Source organism: Eptesicus fuscus, chromosome 8 (genome assembly GCF_027574615.1).
Source record: "Eptesicus fuscus isolate TK198812 chromosome 8, DD_ASM_mEF_20220401, whole genome shotgun sequence".
Taxonomy (NCBI): domain Eukaryota; kingdom Metazoa; phylum Chordata; class Mammalia; order Chiroptera; family Vespertilionidae; genus Eptesicus; species Eptesicus fuscus.
Window position 1 is genome coordinate 4,353,274 of NC_072480.1, and position 22,469 is coordinate 4,375,742.

Here is a 22,469-nt window from a genome sequence, read left to right on the forward strand (position 1 = left end):
GATAGGTTGGCTAAATTTACTCCAGAAACTGTAACTTCTCAAGCAGAATGAAATGGGCAAGCCTGATACAGCTCATAAGGGTCAATAGCAAGGGGATAGGATTGAATATGATTCCCACTAGGGATCATATCTACTCTGTGGGAACAGGAAGAGGAAGTCAGCCTAATTTGGAGATGTTTCATGTCCTCTAAGCGTGTAAGTATCCTAAGAAGGCCAGCTATTGGAAATAAATGGAGGTAATTTCTGCTTTTGTTTTTCCGAATTCTGTTCAATTTTATTATACTCCCTCTTTGTTAAAAATTTATATTTATTGTTGAAAGTATTACAGAAGTCCCCTTTTATATCCCATTGAGCCCCTCCAAACTACTACCTCCCCCCACCACCACCACCAGGTCTACTATACTATTGTTTATGTCCATGGGCTATGCATATATGCATAATAAGTTATTTGGTTAACCTCTTCCCACCACTCACCCCCTGCCCCTCTTCTCTTTGAGATTTGTCAGTCTGTTCCATGTTTCCATGCTTCTGAATCTATTTTGTTTGTCAGTTTATGGTGTTCATATAAGTGATACTTGTCTTCCTCTGACTGGCTTATTTCATTTAACATAGTATTCTTCAGGTCCCTCCATGTTGTCTCAAAGGGTAAGAGATCCTTTTTTTTTACAGTATACTCTCTTGATTGACTGTTATAGCCCTGCACATATATTCTAACTTAAATGAACTCAATATGTGAAAATATGGCTTTACAAAAAGAATTAACTGATGATAATTGCAAAAATACTCTTTGTGCCTTGACCTAATTCACTTTAGAATTTTTCTGTGATGTGGTCAAATGACCTGAATCCAGAACTGACTTTTTCACTAATTCACTGGATTGTTTTGGGTAAGCCTTTTTAACTCTCCATATCTTAGTTCCTCCTCTGTAAAATAAAGATTGTAATACATGCCTATTTCCTTCCTTGGGTTAACAGGCTCAAATCAATTATGGGAACGTATTCAGAAAAGTATAAAACTGATATGATCAGACTACTGTTAAAGAATAAACTCCCTTTATTTGTTTTATTTGTATTTTTATTTATTTGTGTTATATATATTCATTCCTGGGAATATATTCTAAGAATCCTGAAATGCCAATCAGAAAGAATATATGCACTCCTATGTTCATGACAACATTATTTACAATAGCTAAGATCTGGAAACAGCTCAAGTGCCCATCATAAGTGGATTAAAAAAAGCTGTTGTACATTTACACAATGGAATACTATGCAGCTATAAAAGAGAAGGATCTATTACTCTTTGATACAGCATGGAGGGACCTGGAGAGTATTATGCTAAGTGAAATAACCTGGTGAGAGAAAGACAAGTATCACATGATCTCACTTATATGTGAAATCTAATGAACAAAATAAACTGATGAATAAAATAGAACCAGAGGCATTGAAACATGGAACAGACTGATGAATCTCAGAGGGAAGGAAAGTAGAGGGGAGGGAGAGGAGGAAGAAATTAATTAAAGAACTTATATGCATATAAACATTGCCTATGGACACAGACAAAAGGGTGGTGAAGGCCTGGGGTGGGGCAGGAGCCAGGTGGAGGGAGTCTAAAGGAGGAAAATGGGGGATATCTCTAATATTCTCAACAATAACAATAAAAATTATTATTCTCAACAATAACAATATTATTATTCTCAACAATAACAATAACTTAAAAATAAAATAAAATTTATGAACTCTTATTTGTTTTAAATTTTCCCCAAAATATTACCTTTAGGGTAGGGCATGGAAGCAATTTAATTATGTTAAGTGAGATAACAGGTTACACAAGAATTATTTCTCAACTACCATGAAATATCAGACTTTTCCGCCCAGAAGTATGAAATTTAGCCATTCAGAAGTCTCTTTTGTTCCAATGTGTTATATTTACTTAATGAAATGAAAAGGTCCTTGATTAACCTTTGGCTAAGTATTCTTAGCCAAAAGCCTAGCAGATACATTTTATCAATAGTCAGGGGGAAAATACCCCAAACTTTGTGCTCCAGATGGGTGCCTAAAGGACGCTCCCGCTGGAGGGAAGGACAGAAGTACCTTGGATTCCCCACCCAATAGCCAAGGATGTTTACTTTTATTACTCGTGTAGTGAAGAGCCTTAAAACCATGTCATCTGAGAGATGTTTTGTAAATTAGGATGCTTTGTAGTGGATTTGAAACTTCTCCAACCATCTCCTCTAATTCCTATTGAGTAGATTAAAAAAAAACAACAACAAAGACAAAACAAACAAACAAACAAACAAAAAACCCCACCAAGGCTGAGTCTTTTAAACAAAGATAAAATTGTTGGCTTCTTTGGGGTGATATGATAGGTGTGAGGGATTTAACTGGCTCTGGCTTTCACTTTATTCTAGAAGCCACTGTGATAGCTTCTAGTGGATTGAGTAAAATGTCACTTATAAAGAGGTGAAGAGACTGCAGAAATGTCTAGGATAGAAGTAACAGAAGCACATGTCCTCCATTTGTACAACACTCTCCAGAACTTCCATCTACCCTAGAATCCAGGGTATTACAGATTGAGTTTACCACAAAATCAGAATAAAGGTCTGATAATTTTGAGTTTCCATTTGTTGTTCCCTAACATTACAGATTAAGTGAGAACATAAAACTCAGGAAAGCCCATTTACCACCTAATGTTTTATTTTTATTTTAAGAAGAAATGTTTAGTCTCAGTTTAAATAGGAGCACATTTAGAAAGCACACTAGGCTTCCATCACATTTTGTATTCAAGTTGCCTGAGGGGAGCTTAGATGTATAACATTAAAGCATGCAAATTTTAGAGTCCAATTATAAAAGACTTTTTACACCCCTAAGATGTTAAAGGTCATCCAGTATATTTATGTGACCTAAGTGTGGCTTATTTAGTTTTATGGCCTTAGATATTTAAAGCATTATTAGGCATTTGTAAAATATTTCAAAATACATTTTAAGTGGGAAAATGTGTTGTGTTAGTGGCACTAACATAATTGAAACTACAAAACTTTTCTGTTCACAGACGTAATAGGTATTGCAATTTTAACTCAACATCTGCTATGCAGGTTGCTAGTGAAAATTTTGTCTAAAATCTGCTCACAGATATTGTGGAGGGGTGGCAATCAGGGCTGAGTTCATATGGAATTTTATGGAGATCTCCACTTCAGGATGTAGTAATGATAAGTGTGCACATAGAAGGCATTTTCATGTACAATTTCAGGCAGCCCAGAGTCCCTTAGGAACTGTATTTTCCTCCTGAGCCATACTTAGAAAAGCAATTTCTCTGCACACTGTGGGTATGCAGTCAATGCTATTGATCAAATTGGCATAAAATAAAAAGAGTAAAATTTCCTCTTCAGAACGCCAACTGCAGCAGAAAGCATACGTTGCTCTTACATATGTGGGAGTGGACCTCATGTGTTTATGTTTCCTTTTTGTTTACCCTTTGTAAACTTAGTAAAACTGTTGAATATACGATGTCAGCAGAGGGGGCTGGCCTTGCTGTCCAGAAAATGACCTATTGATTCTGAGTCAGCTTCAGTCTATTAGATGATACTTCTAAATGTCTCCTTTGTGCAACATCTGTGTTCTCTCTCTTACCAATAAAAGCATCCTAACGATTCTTTCAGCGGTGTCCGAGGAAGGGTTCCAGATTCCAGCCACAATAACGGAACGATATAAAGTCGGAAGGACAATAGGAGATGGCAATTTTGCTGTTGTCAAGGAATGTGTAGAAAGGTGAGGAGGACATCATTTGCATCTAACTTTAAAGGAAAGATTTGGCATTGTATTTTCCAAAAGTGTGCCTTTATTTGCAGTCTGTGGCACATATGGACTTGGTTAAAGCCTCAACTCCAGATGTTAAAAAAAAAAAAAAATTAAAGAAGGAAAAGCTCATCTAACAACAGATTTGAAAAGTGCAGTGATTCCTGGAGGTAATCTATAAATTAAGGACTTTCATTTTTCTTTTTAATATACTCAGCAAAACTTTGCCAGGTTTTTCAGGTAAGTCCTGAAAAAAATATATATCTATATATATAACAGTTTTTCTACCGTTTTTTTTAATCCTCACCTGAGGATATGCCTTATTGACTTTTTAGAGAGATAGGAAGGGAGAAAATTTGAGAGAGAGAAAGAAACATCAACGTGGAGAGAAATATCCATTAGTTGCCTCCTGCACATACCCCTACAGGAAATCAAACCCACATCCTTTTGGTATATGGGATGACACTCCAACCAACTGAGCCACCTGACCAGGGTTACACTTTCTTTCTTTTTTTGTTTATTTTTTTTTTGAGACATTTTAAAGAGGTCAGTTGTTCTTGTAAATATAATGTACAATCATAAAATTAAATATAATAACCTTGAAAAGCTTTAAAATGTGTATGTACTGATCCCAGCAAAATGGTATTTAGTGAATTAAAATGTTTTATAGTGAATAAGCCAGATACTCTTATGAGCAAAATGAAAAAGTTTAGGGTGAAAGATTTATCCGTGGGATCTCAATACCTAATCAAGGACAGTAGCTGGTGGCTACTAAGCTGGGTGAGTAGATTGTTGAAATGTCAGGGGGAATTGCCTTATTCCTAGAGACAGCAAGTTGGGGCTCACCTGGGTGTGCAGGCTTCCCCTGTTATTCATCCCCTCCCGCCCCCCACCTTGGGGCTGGACACCCAACTAGTTCCTCAGAACTGTATAAGAACAATGCTCCTTCATGCTACGTTCCCTACATGCCTTGGACTATAAGCTTTAGCCTATAAGAGCCAGAAGTTGGTCTTCTTCGAAGGGCATTGACTTGGAAGCACATTAAAGCTGGAAGTCTACACAGGGCCTCACACACCGGGCACATCCTTAATTTGGGCCGTAGCCACTGATTTGATCTGTGAACCCTTTGCTACTCTTTGGAAAATGCTCCTTTGACTAAGGCAGTGGTGCCCTCATGAAGCTTCCCTCCAACAGTGGATCTTAAACTTTGCTCCACTCCACACACCAACTGGGCCAAGATTTTTCCAACAGTTACAGCACACACTTGATCAGCCACTCTTTGTGAGGGAGGACATGAATAATAATCAGTAGCTTGGAAAATCCCTGAGTTGCTACTGCAAGGTCACTTTTCCTCCTTTTTTTCTCTCATTCCCCCATCTTCAACATAAAGCCATTGTTGGGTTTCTGCCAAATATAGAAAATGTCCCATTACTTTCCTGGGCCCCACAAATTAAAAAACAGGAGTAACCACTGTTTATTGAGCAAAAAACATGTATAAGGCCCTTAAGTTATGATATTCCATTTAATTATCATAATTTCACAGTATCAGTATTGTTTCTATTTTATACAAAGAAAGCCTGGAGAAGTTATATGCCCAAGATCACTCATCTAGTAAGTACTTAGCAAGGCATAAATCTGAGCCCAGCTCTAAAACCCATACCTTTGGCCACTCTACTCCACTGCTTCCATCCAGGGGCCTCCCACAAGAATATGGTTTAGCTGAGCCAAAGTCATACATACTACATTTGTCCTGTGCAAAAAGGACAGAAATTAAATCTGGGAGCCATTCCTAGGTAATAGATAGAAGTGTGCGCTTATATAACTTTATGTACACTTTTACTAATTGTAAAACTTTTATTTCCACTGTAGCAGAAAGTCCCATTGTTAGCAGATTGCCATACCCTTCAACTATGGAGTGTCTGGTTATTTGCCAGGGTTCATAATTTGTTGTGGTCATGTGCTTTTTGTCCTAGCTGATACATGGATCAGGATGGCATCTTAGTTTAACAGTACTGGACTTCCCACAGTAGAAACTTACCATTTTTCTATCCAGAATTCATTTATTTATTTTTAGTTTGGGTTGTTTATTTTGCATAAGTTCACATCTTGGGTCTCATTGTATGAACCTTCAAAGTCTAAATACCAGATTACCCCAAAAAGTGTTAGTATTCCTCTCCAGTGAATGAGGACATATGGCATGTGCCCTCTCTCCCCAGATGTATCATGAAACATTTTTAAAAATACTTTCCAGAGGTCCAAGAAAATAAAAGTGAGCTAAGAATGTTGTGAATAGCACAGATTGCTTATGGGTACATTCTGCCATATTTTGAAGGATGAGTATGTATTAAGAGCCAGTATGTCTCTCTTCTGTTAATAATATGCGGTCACAGGGTAGATTTTCCTACAACAATGGATACAATAACAGTGCTACACTGTCCTTTATTCCCATGATCCCTGGCCAGCAAGTCTTTTGATAGTGCCTGCCTGTTCCACTTAGGTTTCTGCCTATTCTCCAGTAGCAGTTTCTCCAAGTGGCCTCAGGACATGCTAAAAGAGTTGGTAGACTGAGAGGTGCTTTATTCTGAAGCTGTTTTCTGAAGCATTTTGATGTCCCAGAGAAAAGTGAAAGAGCTGAAAAGCACTAACAAGAGGTCAGAGCACAGGTAGAGGTGCCCTCACCTCTGGCTCTCCTGGCCCTCTGTGGACTAATTACCACACAAGTGATGCAGTCATGATCAGTGATGTTGTCTCAGGTGGCTCTTGGGCCTCCTCCTCACCTGCACTGCATAGATTTCGGTAATGTAGGCCTCAGAACTCTATTAAAATTCTAGCTGCTCATGATTCCTTCTCTTTCCTGTTCACCTATAAGCCTGAAGAACTGCACAACAAAACTATTGGCTTTAGAATGAGTGTGGGCAGGCTCAAACCCACCCAAGAGAGCTGAGACTGGAGTGTCACCAAAATGGGTTGCATCCACCTCGAAAATCTTCAGAATACCTGTAGTTTGAAGGCATTTCCTGATGAAGTGGGATGGATTGGGAAAATGAGTTTTGGTGAAGAAGCTTATAGTGTTCTTCCTTCTTTCTTTCCTGAGGATGCTCTGGCACCCATGTTCACATTCAAAATAAAACTCCACTCTAGAGATGTTAGATCTGGATGCCTCAGCTCTCTGATCTTGACAGCCCCACACCCCCTCCCCCTTATGAAGGAGACTGAGATGTAGCTTTATTATGATTACCTGGTAAACAAAATGTGATGTTTACTAACCCTCTTTGCTAATGGGTCTTCCTGTCATTGTCCTCACAGCCACCATCCTCTGGAGTTTCCACAACTTGATTAACATATCTGGAGCTATTAATTCAGGCTTGTGCTGGGCACTTCTAGGCTCCAAAGAGAGACAAGACAGCCCCTCTCCAAGAGAACCTGCCCCAAAACAAAGACTTACTATGCAATTCAATAAATGCTATGGTAGAAAAGTTATTAAGAAGCTATTATTAGTTTTCCACATAATATTTTTAAAAACTTTCAAAACACAGCAAACAACAACAAAAAGCACATTAGAGCATGGCAGGCCCATCCTTGTCAGTCCATTCTCTTTTCCTAAGCATTCTTCTTCCCTTTGGGTGAGGAAGGAGGATGGGAGCAGACTGACTAGAGTTGAGAATCACTAAGTTAAACAAGACAGCTTTCTCCAAGCCATTTTTTTTTTTTTTAGCAAAAACATTAAAAAATAGATTTAGTTCAAGTTGGCAAAATTTGGAAATTTCTTTCCAGTAGTTCAGACTCTAACCTTAGGTCAAACTAAATAGGAAGGGGACCTTCAAATTGAGTTTTCACAGGCCCGGAGAAAAACAAAGTCTGTGCTGAGGCAGGTGCTGCTTTTGCTGTGGCATCCAAGGTTTCCATAATTCCAGGAAAGGTCAAGCATATAATTTCAGGAACAAGCAAGAAAATGGCCTGCATTTTCATCAGAAATCCAGGTGTTTAGTATTCTTAATATACCAAACTGGGGACAAGGACCAGGTCTCACTCACCTCTGTAGCCACCAAAGCATCATGCTTGTAATTACATAGGCACATCCTCAGGGAGGAAGCTAGTGTATTCCCTCCCAGGACCTCAAGCACTCCAGTTACGTCCTGAGCCTACAGCTGTGTGGGAAATGCATACAAGCCTAGGATATAGTGGTCCCAGGGCTTAATAGGAAAAGGACCTTATGGGTTCACTACACAGAATCTCACACAATAGGATTAAATGCTCAATTAGTGTTATATAGGGACATCCTATGTGGGAAGGCAGATGCTTTATTTAAGGTTTTATATCTTTACAAGTGTTTTCACTTACCAACATAAAGCAAGCAGTTAAATGCTTATAGTATACATTTAGTCCTAATACCTTTTTTAGGCTCATTTTTCAGTCTCAGGTACTCTCCTCTAAACATATACTTTCAGTAATAAGGATTTTACTATGACTTTATAGTTCTTCCCTCAAGGAATCAAGAGAAAAATTTGAAGCTCATTGTCTGCTATAAAATACTAAGGGCCTGGTGCACAAAATTTGTGCACTGTGGAGGGGTCCCTCAGCCCAGCCTGCCCCCTCTCACATACTGGAACCCTCAGGAGATGTCCCACTGATGGCTTAGGCCCGCTCCCTGTTGGGAGCGGGCCTAAGCTGCAGTCTGGCCTCCCTTTTCGGGAGGCGACCAGGCTGATCAGGGGAAGGCGCCAGCCCCATCACCCCACTGCTGCAGCCACTGCCAGTCACCGCAGCCGCCAAGGTATTTTCATCAACACGGACTCCAGTTCCTTCACCATGAAAAAATGACAACTTTCTTTAAGCATTTTCAAGAAGCATCTTTCATAGGATATGACATTTCTTTCTTTATTTTTCTTTTTATCCTCACCTGAGGATATGTTTCCATTGATTTTTTCCCCTTCCCTCCGATCCCAGGCTCGGCCCCTGCCCAAGCCTAAAGCCTCTGCCCCAGGCTTTAGGCTTGGGAAGGGGGACGCCCCCGCCCTTCCAATCACAAGCTCGGCCCCTTCCCAAGCCTAAAGTCTCTGCCCAATGGCCAGCTGGGAGTGACCTGGGTGCAGAGGAGGTTCCCGGACCCAGGTATGTATGCAAATTAACCACCATCTTTGTTAGGGTTAATTTGCTTACTCACTCTGATTGGCTGTGGGTGTAGCGGAGATACGGTCAATTTACATGTTTCTCTATTATTAGGTAAGACTAGAGGCCCAGTGCATGAGATTTGTGCACTCGGGGGTGGGTGTTGGGGGATGGGGGTGGGGGATGAGGGGGGTTCCCTCAGCCCGGCCTGTGGCCTCTGGCAGTCCAGGAGCCCTTAGGGGATGTCCGACTGACATCTGAGGCCCACTCCTGGCAGGGAGAGGGCCTAAACCGGCAGTTGGACATCCTTAGTGTTGCTGTGAAAGCAGGAGAGGCTCCTGTTACTGCCACTGTGCTTGCCAGCCATGGGCCCATTTTGTGGCTGAGTGGTGCTCCTCCTGTGGGAGCACACTGGCCACCAGGGGGCAGCTCCTGCATTGAGCATCTGCTCACTGATGGTCAGTGCACATCATAGCCACTGGTCGTTCTGCTGTTTGGTCAATTTGCATATTAGCCTTTTGTTATAATTGAGTATTTTGGGTAAATCTAATTGAGTATTTAATTGGGTAAATCTAATTGAGTATTTAATCCTATTGTGTGAGATTCTGTGTAGTAAACCCATAAGGTCCTTTTCGTATTAAACCCTGGGACCATTATATCCTAGGCTTGAATGCATTTCCCACACAGCTGTAGGCTCAGTACATAACTGGAGTGCTTGGAGTCCTGGGAGGGAATATACTAGCTTCCTCCCTGAGGATCCTGCTCCTTGCATTTCTGGCTATAGAAGAGACTCTGTCTTCCTGGATCCCATACCAGCTTTTTGCTTTGAGCACCTCAATATTCCTCATTCCAGGAAAATGGAGGATGAAATGGCAAAAATACCGAAATCTCCCCTCCTCACCAGCACTGTCCTGTCCATCCATCCACTTTGTAGAGACACTGAATGGGAATGGGCCTTTTGGTATATATGTGAAGCAGAGACCCCAAAAGCTGGAAAGGTCAGTTCCAGCCTCCCTCTCTTGAACTTCTGGCTTTTATCAAAGCAGTCAGTTCCAAGAGTCCAGACTTGCTTGCCATCAGATGGAACCTTTTAAACCAGATAAGAAATTTCTCATGGATTCTAATCTCAGATTTGTGTTATAATTTTTTAGTGACTCATGAAAAGCAGAATCCAGCACTACTTCAGCTTTTAGTTTTCCCGCATGATTCAGTTTTCTTGAATTTGCAAACAAAGACTCTAGAAGCATTGTAAGAGGAGGCTACCTAAAGGGCCTGTGATTTTCCTACGATGTGAGGAATCTCTTTGTATGTGAATCATTTCTCTTTCTCATTTATTATTTGACCACACAGTTGAAATTTCTAAAAAATCTTTCATTTTCCCTCTTACTGAAGTGATTTTTCTCTACCCCTATGCCATTGCTTTGCTGATGGTTTGGTGTTTGTTTGGGGACATTGAACAACCAAGCCCAGCATTTAGCCAAGGCCAGCTCATGCTTTCTCCATTATGGCCCCTCTGTCCAGCTGCGGGCCTGAAGAATCAACAAAGATTGACGCAACATTGTCTTTTGGCCTCTTAATCATTTTATTCCTGAGAATGGAGCAATTTGATTTCCTCTGGACACCCCACATCTCTGCAGAAGAGCCTCCCTGAGGCAGAGGGTTTAACTTCTCACATCTGAACTAGTGGAGAAAATGGGCTTCAAAGTGATTATTTTATTCTGGTTTTATTCGCCAGATATAATTACAACAGTTTAGTCAATATTTATTGTTTTTTGTAAGTCAGCATCATGCAGGGGCCTGGAAGTGGAGTGGGAGTTGCATTTTTAGAAACGAATGACAAGACTGATTTCTAAAATGCCCTTGAAACACATTTTTAATGTCTGGCTTCTTAATCTGGTTATAGAAAATCACTCTCTTGCTCTAAGCGTATAACTGGGAACCCTCCTGTCCCCACCCCACCCCCCATCTTTCATTTTCTGTAATGAAGATTTAAAAACCCTATTTTAAAATTTAGTTCTTTATCAATCTCATTCTCACTATTCATTTGGTCCCTAAAGTTGGCTTTTATCTGTATAGGAAAGGCTAGGCTGTCTTGGTTTCCCACCAGAAATGAAATGGCATTGCTTATGAAGTAGTGGTTTGTTATGGATTATTAAACATGCATTGTATCCTCTGACAATAAACAAGTGTTGTTTTGCACTACAGTATCTTAGAAATGCTAACACAAGTTAGGAAGCTATTTAAAGGTAACAGTATGGCTAAACCCTCCCTCCCACTCCTGTCACGGAACAGGGGCAGTATTGGTTGGGATATATGTGAAACAGAGACCTCAAAAGCTCAGAGTTCTGCTTTTAACACTGCAATGTAGCTTTGGGAAGGTGAGTTGATCTTGATTCCATTTTATCTCTGGGAAATGAGACAGCCATAAAAGGCCCAGAAGGTTACAGACAGCTCAGATAACAGTTGTATCCCTTTCTACACCTTGAACACGTTATTCATGAGTCCTCTAGCAAACCTTATAGGCTTGTACCCTGAACCAAAGTCTAAAAAGTGTGAACTGCTTCTTTATAGAGTTTTCAGAGTGATCATGTGAGCCATACTTCATAGAAAGAGAACCTCAAGGGAAATTGGAAAGAGGAAAGGCAGAAACTTACATCTGTTTTACATTCTAATCACATCACTTCAGAGGGCTGGGCAATGGAGCAGGAGTTATGCAAGCCAGTAGCAATAGTAGTGGTTTCATTACAGGTATGGCCACATGAATAGCTCATGATGTTTCTCTGCTAGCATATTTGTTGTCTTTATGCTCAATCCCTGAAAGTTTAAATATTTATTTTAAATCCGAGAGGGCAGGTAAGGATAGGTGGGTGGGTGGGAAAAGATTAACCAAAGAACTTATATGCATATATGCTTAACCCATGGTCACAGACAATATGGATATGGGCTAGAAGGGGTCAATGGGGCGGGGGGGGGAGGAGAGAAGACATTTTAATACTTACAACAATAAAGATAAATTTTTAAAAAGTAAAATAAATAAAAAAGGAAAAGAGTCATTCACAAAATATTTATTCCATGATTCAAGGTGGTTGGGATAAGATATAAATCCTTAATAAGATGATTTAATATATCCAAAATTAAGTTTATTTTTTTTAAATCTTTCTCTTTGCAGGTCAACTGCTAGGGAGTATGCTCTGAAAATTATCAAGAAAAGCAAATGTCGAGGCAAAGTATGTATAAAGTTTATTCTTATGAAAATACAGGTGTTCAGGGGGTAGAAAGAAACAAAGATCAGCTCCTAAATAAACATAAATTCATCCCATTTGTTGCATTTTGGTGGAATAGAAAGTTATATACTAATTAGATTATAACTTTATTTTGTAAATAGTCCTGGAATAAAAGTTAGCTAAAATGGTTTGATGTTATTTTTGTTTCTTATCTGTATTTGCTTGTTTGTTTACTTTCTTCCATTACTTTTGTGATCTTAATTTTCTTTCTTTCTTTCTTCCTGAACTTATAGTTATTGTGATGGGTTCTGAAATTACAAGCATCATCTTAAAGACCTTCAATATTTTTTGACAATTCTAGGCTCTCTGAATATCAAATCTAAGATATATTCATTATATTTGACCAAAATACATGTCCCTTGAACTTCACAGAGTAGGGTTTTACTCATGTTGAGTTAGTTTTTTTCATGTTTGGATGTGAGTATTGATTAATATTATTTCTTCTTTGGACAGGAGCACATGATCCAGAGTGAGGTGTCTATCTTAAGAAGAGTGAAGCATCCCAATATTGTTCTTCTGATTGAAGAGATGGATGTGCCAACTGAACTGTATCTTGTTATGGAATTGGTAAAGGTGTGTATTTTGGAAAAAGAAATAAACCTGTTCAAGCAATCACACTTTCTCTACCATACAGTTCTTTATTTCCTCTCATCAATATTCAGCCTCTCATTTCAATACATCAGCATCATGGTTAAGAGTATTAATTAGAATTATACCACAAGAGTTCAAGTCCCAGCCTTTACCTAAATAATTTCCTGACCTTGGAATACCTCTCTCTGCTTCAGTTCCCTTGTATGTAAAATAGTAGTTCTTACCTAGGAGTGATATTGTGGGGATAAGAGAAATGGCTTCTACTAGTTTGTGTGACACAGAAAGTATTAGATACCAATATGATCATTGTTGTTATTGTTGTAGTAGAAATTGTTCACTTTTCCATGAACTACATCCAAATGTGTTACCCATTTCTATAAAAACAAGCTTTAGGCTTTAGTCACCAACATAATGGAAAAATAGCACAGTCCTAACAATAATGTGAATAGTCTACTACCTTTCAGTGAATGTTGCCATCTCATCCTGTCACATAACTGTATTTTTATTCTATTAAGTCATAGGATATAGAAATGGCAAAATGTTGATAATGATTGCATGTAAGTGAAAGATGACTTGCCTATTTCCTCTACTCCCATATGTGAAATTTTTAGCAATTAGACTAAACATTGAATGTTTAGTTTTCATATAGTTATATTTTCTCAAGTTATATTTTTCTCAAGTCTATTGTATTGTGTTAACCTAATTGGTGGTGTAAGTAATTTCTACTTTAGTTATGAAGTGTCGTAAATTAGCTGCACCGCCTTCTTCATCAACTGTTGCACCATCAGAGAGAGCCTAGAATCACACACTGAGCTGGTGGCAGAGATCAGCACTATGGCAGATGGGATTTTCTTTTGTAAAGGTTTAAGACAAATAAAGCATTTAATAAACTAACCTGTAAGTATATAAGAAAATGTTCATTCTAGAACCTTTAAATTTTCATTGTTCCAAGTTGCTTTACTTTACATATATTGGTATTTTTCAACTTAATTGTTATTTATATTTATAGATGGAGCCTATTTTTTTCTATTTCAGATTAGGACTTCTTTCTTGTTTGAATTAACACAAGGTTATTGTCACATTTGAGGCTGAGGGAGATAAAAATATTAAATGGTTATTCCAACAACTAAAGGTTGATTTCATTTAGCCAGAAGATTTTTGTATTGGCACTGTATAGCCAAATAAAGTTTGGTGGTTACCAACATTGGAAATTACACATTTCTAGCACCAGGGATAGTATTTTTATAATGATGCTACTTTTGAGATAAAAAAAAACTTCAAATCATTCCTGTTGCCCCTCTGTGTGCTGTTAAAAATTGATCAGCCTGACACCCACAGGGGCCCCTGTGATCAGCACTAGTGGGGCAGGTGGTGGTGGAGGGTGGCCCAAGTTTGGGGGCTCAAAAGTTCCAAAAACTGTTACTGCATTGCTTCCTGCTCTTCCTTGACCCCAGGACCCTGGTTCGAGTCTTAGGAACCCTTCTGGCCTCCAGCTATATCTATCCAACAGGTCTGCATGGGTCCCTGGTAACAGCTTTCTGGTCTTCTTTCCCTGTCCACCCAGGGCTTGAGCTTGAGTAGGGGAGGGGATATTTAATTTTATTAACTTCCCTTTCCCCATCCCTGCTCTTCAACCTTCATATCAGTTCCCAGGCTGGAGGATTTGAGCAAGACTCATGACTACCCTCATTGCAATTCTATTTTCTGGTGCAAGTTTTAGCTCAGGGATTTAGAAGCTTTTTGAAGGGAGGCAGGCTGGGCAAAGAGTACAACTGTATAATAAAGAACCATCCACTTTCCTGGGAAGGGGGGATTCTAAACTTTCTTCTATCCCTAATTTCTACCTCCATAAACTAGCCAGAATTTAGTTTCAATTAGAAATCTGGAATGGTAGACATGATTGAAACTACATACTATTACAACCCCAAAAATATTATTTCTCACCCTTTTTATCCAGCACTTAATTTAGGAGCACATTTCACCCTACCCTTGTAACTGCCAAGCTCCTTTCCCCTTTGTCAGTGGAGTTCCTTTTGTCAGTTTCCATCCTCTCTCCATGTCTTTGGTTCTATGTGATGAGCCCTGACAGGAGTAGGATTTGGGTCCCCAGGAGGAGAGCTTTGGGTATAATCTATTTTTCTAGTAACCCTTTGCCTTCTGTCATTTATCAGTCTTTGTCCTGTGCTTTGATGGCCCAGGTTAATTTATGTTCCTGGGGCAAAGGGAAGTTGTGTTGTGTTGTGGAAATAAAGGTTTTATTTGCAAAAATACACAAAAAAACTCATTGACCTAGTTTTAGGCAACCACAACTAAGTTAAATTTGAAGATGAGACATAAAGGAGGCAAAGGCTTAAGAGCTTGGAACACATTTTATGGGGAAACTTGTTATGTCAGTCATATAGTCTGGTGACTATAGCTAAGGAGGTCCTCGTGTCCTTAACAGACTTTGTGAACTTTCTCTTGGTGGCCAAGATAGCCTGACAAGGCCAGAGAGTGTCTGCAGAGGGCCACTAGATCAGACCATTACATTTGACCTGACCCAGAACTTCTGTGAGGCCAGGTCTGGAAGTCAAGGCCAATCCCAGGCTTGATCCCTGAGAAATTTCGCTGGGGCCATGCTTCTCAAACCGTAAGAATCCAGTGGTGTGCCAAAGAGTGATGCAGATATAGGAAAAACAAGGTCTGAATTGCAGAATACAGTGAAATAACAATTATTAAAAGTCAAATTCAGCCCTTGCTGGGTACAGCTCAGTTGGTTGGAGCATTGTCCTGCATATCAAAGGTCGCAGGCTCAATTCCCAGTCAAGACCTGATATTTCTCTCTCTCTCTCTCTCTCTCTCTCTCTCTCTCTCTCTCTCTCTCTCTCCCTTTCCCCCCTCTCCCTCTCTCTCTCTCTCCTTAACGATTTCTTTAAAATCAATAAAAAAGTATATTCTTGGGTAAGGATTAAAAATAAATAAGCTAAATTTCCTAATTTTTAACAACAGGACTTTACACCATTGCCTGTAGCAGTGTGCATGTGCAAACTGCTTATGTGCACAAAGGAAGGCAAACCTTGTGGGTGAAGGTAGCCCTGTGGCCAGGCCCTAAGAATTTAACAGGAGTTAAAAAGTCAAAGGGAGCCCAGCCTCATGGCTCAGTGGTTGAGCTTCAACCTCTGAACCAGGAGGTCATGGTTGGATTCCTGATTGAGACACATGCCAGGGTTGTGGGCTTGATCCCCAGCGGGTGGCATGCAGGAGAGCACTGATCAATAATTCTCTCTCATCATTGATGTTTCTGTCTCTCTCTCTCCCTTTCCCTTCCTCTCTCTGAAATCAATAAAAAAAATATATTTATAAAAGAAAAAAAAAAAGACAAAGGGAGTACAGGGGACATTCCAGGAAGGGAGTTCTAATGAGGACAGGTTTGGAGTACAGAGTGATCTGGGCATGTTTTGGTGACCAGGGATCATGTCTCTAGGTAGTGACAAGAGATGAGTTTAGATAAGTTAGAATGAAGGTTGGGGAAGAACTTGGAGAGCTATGGGAAAGGAATGCTGAGTCCCTGAAGAGAGAACAAAAATCCATATCAATGTGCCACATGGGAAGGTGGCAGTCAGTGCGCAGGGTTCTTTGGGTACAGAGCCCGTGGAGGCGGTGCAGGTTACCTGGCCACATCACAACAACCCAGCGGTGAAGGACATTCATTCAGAAGGATGTGAACCAGGCATGCCTTAAAGGAAGGGTTGGTTGGCTTTATTGACCCCTTTTTTTGAGGATGAAGAGGAAATGAGATTACAGGATGCCTGGAGCCTGGATCATTGTGGGCCACCATAGACAGCCTCACACATAGACAGCAGTGGAAACCCCACCTTCTGGAGTGGCATGGAAACAACTTGCAAACTCATTTATAGCAGCCTTGCCTGGAGAGAAACAGGAAGTCTAGAAAGAAAGTGTTCATTTTGAAAAAAAAAAATGCATGTGTTTCAACACTTTGGATATTTTGAGGCTGACTGGACAGTGAGAGCCTCTTGAGTAGAAATTGTACAGGGCAACAATGTAGGGCCAGGTCGTACAGAGAGATTTGAAAACTGTTAGGCTATGAGTGCTATATCCTGCTTTTGCTATTTAAAAACAAAAATTAAGTCCCAACCATGCCAGGTAACAGATGAGCACAGTTGGAGATTATGCTCAGCCATTTGGTGCATTGTATGATGCAAGAAGGATGCAAACACTGCTAGTAAATCAGTTCCAAGTTTTCTGACCCGGTTCAAATAAGTGGGACTAAAACTGGAACTTAAAATCATTGTTTTACCAAATAACAATAAATTAGCATGGAACAAGGGAAACAAAAGTTCAGGTGAGTAACGGTCTTAGCAAACTTTCTTTGAAATTCTTCACCCTCTTTCTTTCTCATTTTTAGGATGACAGTTTCTGGTCCATTTCTCTGTTTGTTACAAAGTATGACACCATTGAAAAGGAAAACACTACTCCCACCCCAAGAGAGCTAAATCTAGAGTGAAAGGAATTGTGTGTGTGTGTGTGTGTGTGTGTGTGTGTGTGTGTGTGTGTGTGTGTGAATTTTCACAGGGTAGAAGGGTGTGGTTTGCAGTATTACCTGTTTCTCATTTGAGGTGGTAGGATTATAAATTTGAACTTCTGCTGGGAGTTGGCATAAGGCAAGTACCACACACCACAAGGACACGCAGGTGTCACAAAGCCTCAGCCCTGGAGACCCGGCATTGTCCCTCCATGCTGGCTTGAGTCCATGAAAAGACTGCAGTTACACATGGGTGGGCAATGTCCCACCCTGCTTCTTTCTGTGAACGCTGGAGACAATGGCTTCTGCAATGGAGAGAGGAATCACCATAAGGTCTGGGCCTTTGAGAGGAAAGAGGCAGGGAAAGCCCTGGGAACCCAAAGGTTTCGCCTGCATTCTTCGTGTTCTTCACAATGTGTCAGGCCCTCTTCAGGGCAGCTTCCCTGGACCATCTGTTCATTTGCTGCTACGCCTGCTGCTCTCTTCTCAGGGTGGAGACCTCTTTGATGCCATCACTTCCACGAACAAATACACTGAGCGAGACGCCAGCGGGATGCTGTACAACCTGGCCAGTGCTATCAAATACCTGCACAGCCTGAACATCGTCCACCGTGACATCAAGCCCGAGAACCTGCTGGTAAGAGAAATGCAACTTCAGGGCATCTTGAGTTCCAAGCACTCATGAGTAAATATGAATTTTTCTCTCTTAAAAACACACACAAAAGCGCCTTAAAGGCTAGTATTCAGCTGGCCTTCAGTAACTATTGGGAAACTAATCTTTTGTGTTGATCTATAGTGATTAATGTGCCATTAGGAGCACTCACTATTAGCAAATGAAAACCTGAGGCAGGAGGATGGGAACAGAACTCAGGGACTCAGGGAGTCTAGGGACGTGGGTGAGTCCAGGATAGTGAGAGGAGCATTTATATTTATGTAATTTATCTACAGCACTTTTATTTTAGAAAGATTTATTTGGAAAAAAAGGAAGCCTTTTTAGTTTCTCTTAGTCTCCCAAATTTACATTTCAATTATACAAGGGTGAGCAAAAGTAGGCTTACAGTTGTTCATATAGAAAATAATACAACCTGGCCAGTGTGCTTCTGTGGTTGAGCATTGACCTATGAACCAGGAGGTCACAGTTCAATTCCCAGACAGGGCACATGCCCAGGTTGCAGGCTCAATCCCTGGTGTGGAATGTGCAGGAGGCAGTTAATCAATGATTATCTCTCATCATTGATGTTTTTATCTCTCTCTCCCTCTCCCTTTATCTCTGAAATCAATAATAATACAATAATTAACTCCGTGTTTCACATATGAACAAATGTAAACTTACTTTTCCCACCCCTGTATGGTCTAAAAGCTAACAGAATAAATCACCTGAGTTTTTAAAAACACAAGCCCCTCAGCATAAAAGTAATCATGATGACGACTGATGTAAAAAATCAGAGACATTCTAACCCCCCTTAAAACTATTTGGTTTGTTTTTTATGAACCACCCCACCGCCCACATCTCTGGGAAGATATAGTTCCCCATGCAAGCAAATGAGCACTCTTTCAGTTGTTAGGGGAGTGTTGGAAAGAATTGAGGAGACAAACTGGACATCAGTCTGTCTCCTCTGGTGAATATGGGAATAACAAATTTTGTTGGCTATCAAGCTGGAATTTTAATGAATCCATTCAATCCTCCCCTCCCCCAAGATGGTAGTTCTTCCTCTACTTCCATTATCCAACCCTGAGAGTCAAAGTATTATGTGACTATTAGCTTGCCCATCTCTTCAGAAATATGGGAATTGAGGATTCTCTTTCTAGAGCAGTGTTTCTCCAAGGGTGGTCTAAAGACCCCTACATCAGAATTACTCCCGAATGCCTGTTAAAAATGCACATTTCTATCCTGGCCGGTTTGGCTCAGTGGTTAGTTGGCTCACGGACCGAAGGGTCTCGGGTTTGATTCCCTATCAAAGGCATGTACCTTGGTTACAGGTTCAACCCCCGGCCCCCGGTCAGGGGTGCGAGTAGGAGGCAACCAAGCAATGTGTCTCTGTCATGTCAATGTCTCTCTCTCTCTCTCTCTCTCTCTCTCTCTCTCTCTCTCTCTCTTCTCCCTTTCTCTTTCTCTCTCCCTCTTCCCCACTCCCTTCCACTCTCCGGTGAGGGTTAAAAACAAACAAACAAACAAACAAATAAAGCAAATTTCTGAGCCTTTTTGCAGCTCCACCAAATCAGAATATGATGGCTGGTAACAGGGTGCAGATGTGCCTTGCAGCAGGCTCTCCTGTATGATTAATAGCAACAAAGTTTAAAAGCAGATGAGCAACCCAACATTTGCTATACAATAAGTCTGATAAGATCTGCTGTGATTGAGAACTATCTATGTGTACATCTTGTGCTGAAGGCTTTATATTCATTATTTCATTGAATTCTCTCAAGAACCATATAGGGGTAAATTCTATTACTATCCCATTTCACAGGTAAGGAAACTGAGTGCCTAGGAGTTCAAAGATCTGCCCAAGGCCATACAACTCATAAGCTGAGTGCCAGGATCTTAACCTGGTTCTGTCCCTTTCCAAAGCCCAAGCTTTAACTTCTAGACTACATAAAGAGAGGAATGGACAGAGTGGTTTATGTCAGGCTGGCTATGTGCTCGGTTTTGTTCCAGGGAAGACAGGCATATGCCTTCATGGAGATGACATCCAATTAGGAAAAAATTCAAGAAATAAATATACAAGCCAGTATTTCATTGCAATTATTTTAGTACTCTTGTAGCCACTGGCTAATAAAGGCAGCTGAGATCAAATGATGTAGATCTGACTTAATTGCACCTCTGATTCCACATGGCTGCAGTAGCCTGAACATTCTCCTCTGCATAGCTACCCCTGTAAACTGCAGCAACTTTCTTCCCATCTGCATTAATTATTCCTGAATTATGTGGGATGGTCCCAAGGGAATAGACTTACAACTGGGCTTTTGTTTAAAAACTTCTCTAAGCTCTGAAAAGTCAGTGATTGAAAATTAAAGCTTCAATTCCCTTCCCCTTTTGCAGGTCAGTTTTACTTCTCACCAGAGTGTTATCCGTTTCTTAAATGCCATAAATGATTACATAGAAGTGTTCTTTTACTAAAATTACAATTTACAGGATAGTTGTTAAGTACTGTGCTCATTCCAATATATTTTAAATTACTCACAAAGGAAAAAGGTTCTCTCCGTTTTTGTTTCCTAATTTAAGAATGTGAAATATATATGTACATGTGTGTATATATATACATACACACACACACACACACACACACACACACACACACACACACACACACACACCATTGTAGTAATTCATAATCTAGGTTTAAAGATGGCACCACCCACAGCCAATAAGCAGGGAATATGCTAATTGACTGCCACACCCTCAAAGATGACGGTGCCCACAGCCACAAGATGGCAGCGCCCAGTCCCCTCAGCTCTGCCGCGCCTGCCTCCAGAGTCCCCCAGTCCTCTCAGCCCCCCAGCCGCCCAGGGCCAGCCTGAGGTGCAGGCAAGCTTCAGATGGCAGCTGCCCAGCTGCCCAGGGCCACCTGAAATTCAGGTAACCAGGGCCGGCCGAGGTTTGCACTGCAGGCAGTGGCAGCAGCAGAGGTGTGATGGGGGCATCATCATCCCCTGATCACCAGGTCGCCTCCTGCCCCTGAGGGCTCCTGAACTGTAAGAGGGGGGCAGGCCGGGCTGAGGGACCCCCCTCTCCAGTGCATAAATTTTCATGCACCAGGCCTCTAGTATATATATAAGAAACTAAATTAATTCTGATTCTACACAATCACAATTTCTTACTATAGGAGAGTGTTAAGGGTTGGTGAGGTTTGCAGTGATAAATATATTATGGGATAAAATAGGTAGGAATATAGAATAAGTTTAACAAAATTAGGATGACATCACAAATTGCACTGGGACTTATATTAATTTCACATTGGTTTACCTTTATGTGGAAAAGAGAGAACCATCATGGGAGGCACACATTCACATACTCATGATTTGTAGTCAGATGGAAAAAAGTTCAAAACCAAATGCATCAGTGTTCCCATGGCTCATCTGATGACCCTGAAAAAGTTACTTAACTCCTTTGAGCTCCCTTCAAGGGGATTTTATTAAGATAAAGAGATAACATAAATAACTATTAGTTCCCTTTCTTTTTATTCTCCTTTTATTTGTAGTAAAAGTTAAATTACCCTTAAAATTTTAAGGATAAAATTGTATATTGTAAAAATTATATTTTATTGACATTGTTTTAAAAATTTCACTATTTACCATGCATGGATTTGCTATTTCATAGCAAAATGTAGAGCTAAAAACTATTTTTTTAAATGCTATAGTAACTTTAATGTAAAGATTTTAAATCCATTTTCTTATTACAGGGAAATTTACCAAATAAGTAAAGGTCTCACTGCATACTTTTCATTGCTGTTTTATTACGAGACCTAAAAAAACTTCCAAATTTTTAGAGTACTAACAAGATTTTTGCTAGTTAAGTGCTTGTTATAAATTGTTATTTATAAATGCTAATTTAGTTATAGATTTAATTTTATATAGTATCATTGTATATACAGAAATTTAGAATTTTTTATTTTTTATTTTTATAAAAATTTTTAAAATGTTGTAGCTTGGCCTTAAGAATATATTGTGTTCATATGAATGATTTGTTCAAATCTAAGTATTTGGTCAGCTCAAAGCATTTTAATGAGAACATATGATTTGATTTGCAGTGATGTTTCCAGCCACATTTTTTTAAGATATATTTTTACTGATTTCAGAGAGGAAGAGAGAGGGAGAGGGAGAGAGAGAGAGAGAGAGAGAGAGAGAGAGAGAGAGAGAGATCAGTGATGAGAGAGAATCATTGATCCGCTGCTTCCTGCACATCCCCCACTGGGGATGGAGCCCGAAACTCGGGCATGTGCCCTTGACTAGAATTGAATCCAGGACCCTTCAGTCTGTAGGCTGATGCTCTATCCTTTGAGCCAAACCAACTAGGGCATTTCCAGCCACATTACAGGTGAAAATTGGTAACTGAAGCAATATCAATATATTTAACAATTTTATTATTGTATCATTACTAAGTTGTTCTTTTTTGTTATCCTTACCCAAGGACATGATCATTGGTGAGAGAGAGAGAGAGAGAGAGAGAGAGAG

At 40.1% G+C, this 22,469-nt stretch overlaps 1 protein-coding gene across 1 annotated transcript in view; it reads left to right on the forward strand.

Moving 5' to 3' along the window:
- DCLK1 (doublecortin like kinase 1) overlaps nt 1-22,469 on the forward strand; it is a 500,460-nt gene that overhangs the window by 417,327 nt on the left and 60,664 nt on the right. Inside the window, exons 7-10 of the mRNA XM_054720376.1 lie at nt 3,656-3,764; nt 12,070-12,127; nt 12,638-12,757; nt 17,788-17,934. Of these exons, the coding sequence (XP_054576351.1) occupies nt 3,656-3,764; nt 12,070-12,127; nt 12,638-12,757; nt 17,788-17,934 (434 nt within the window). The remainder of the gene's footprint in view (nt 1-3,655; nt 3,765-12,069; nt 12,128-12,637; nt 12,758-17,787; nt 17,935-22,469) is intronic.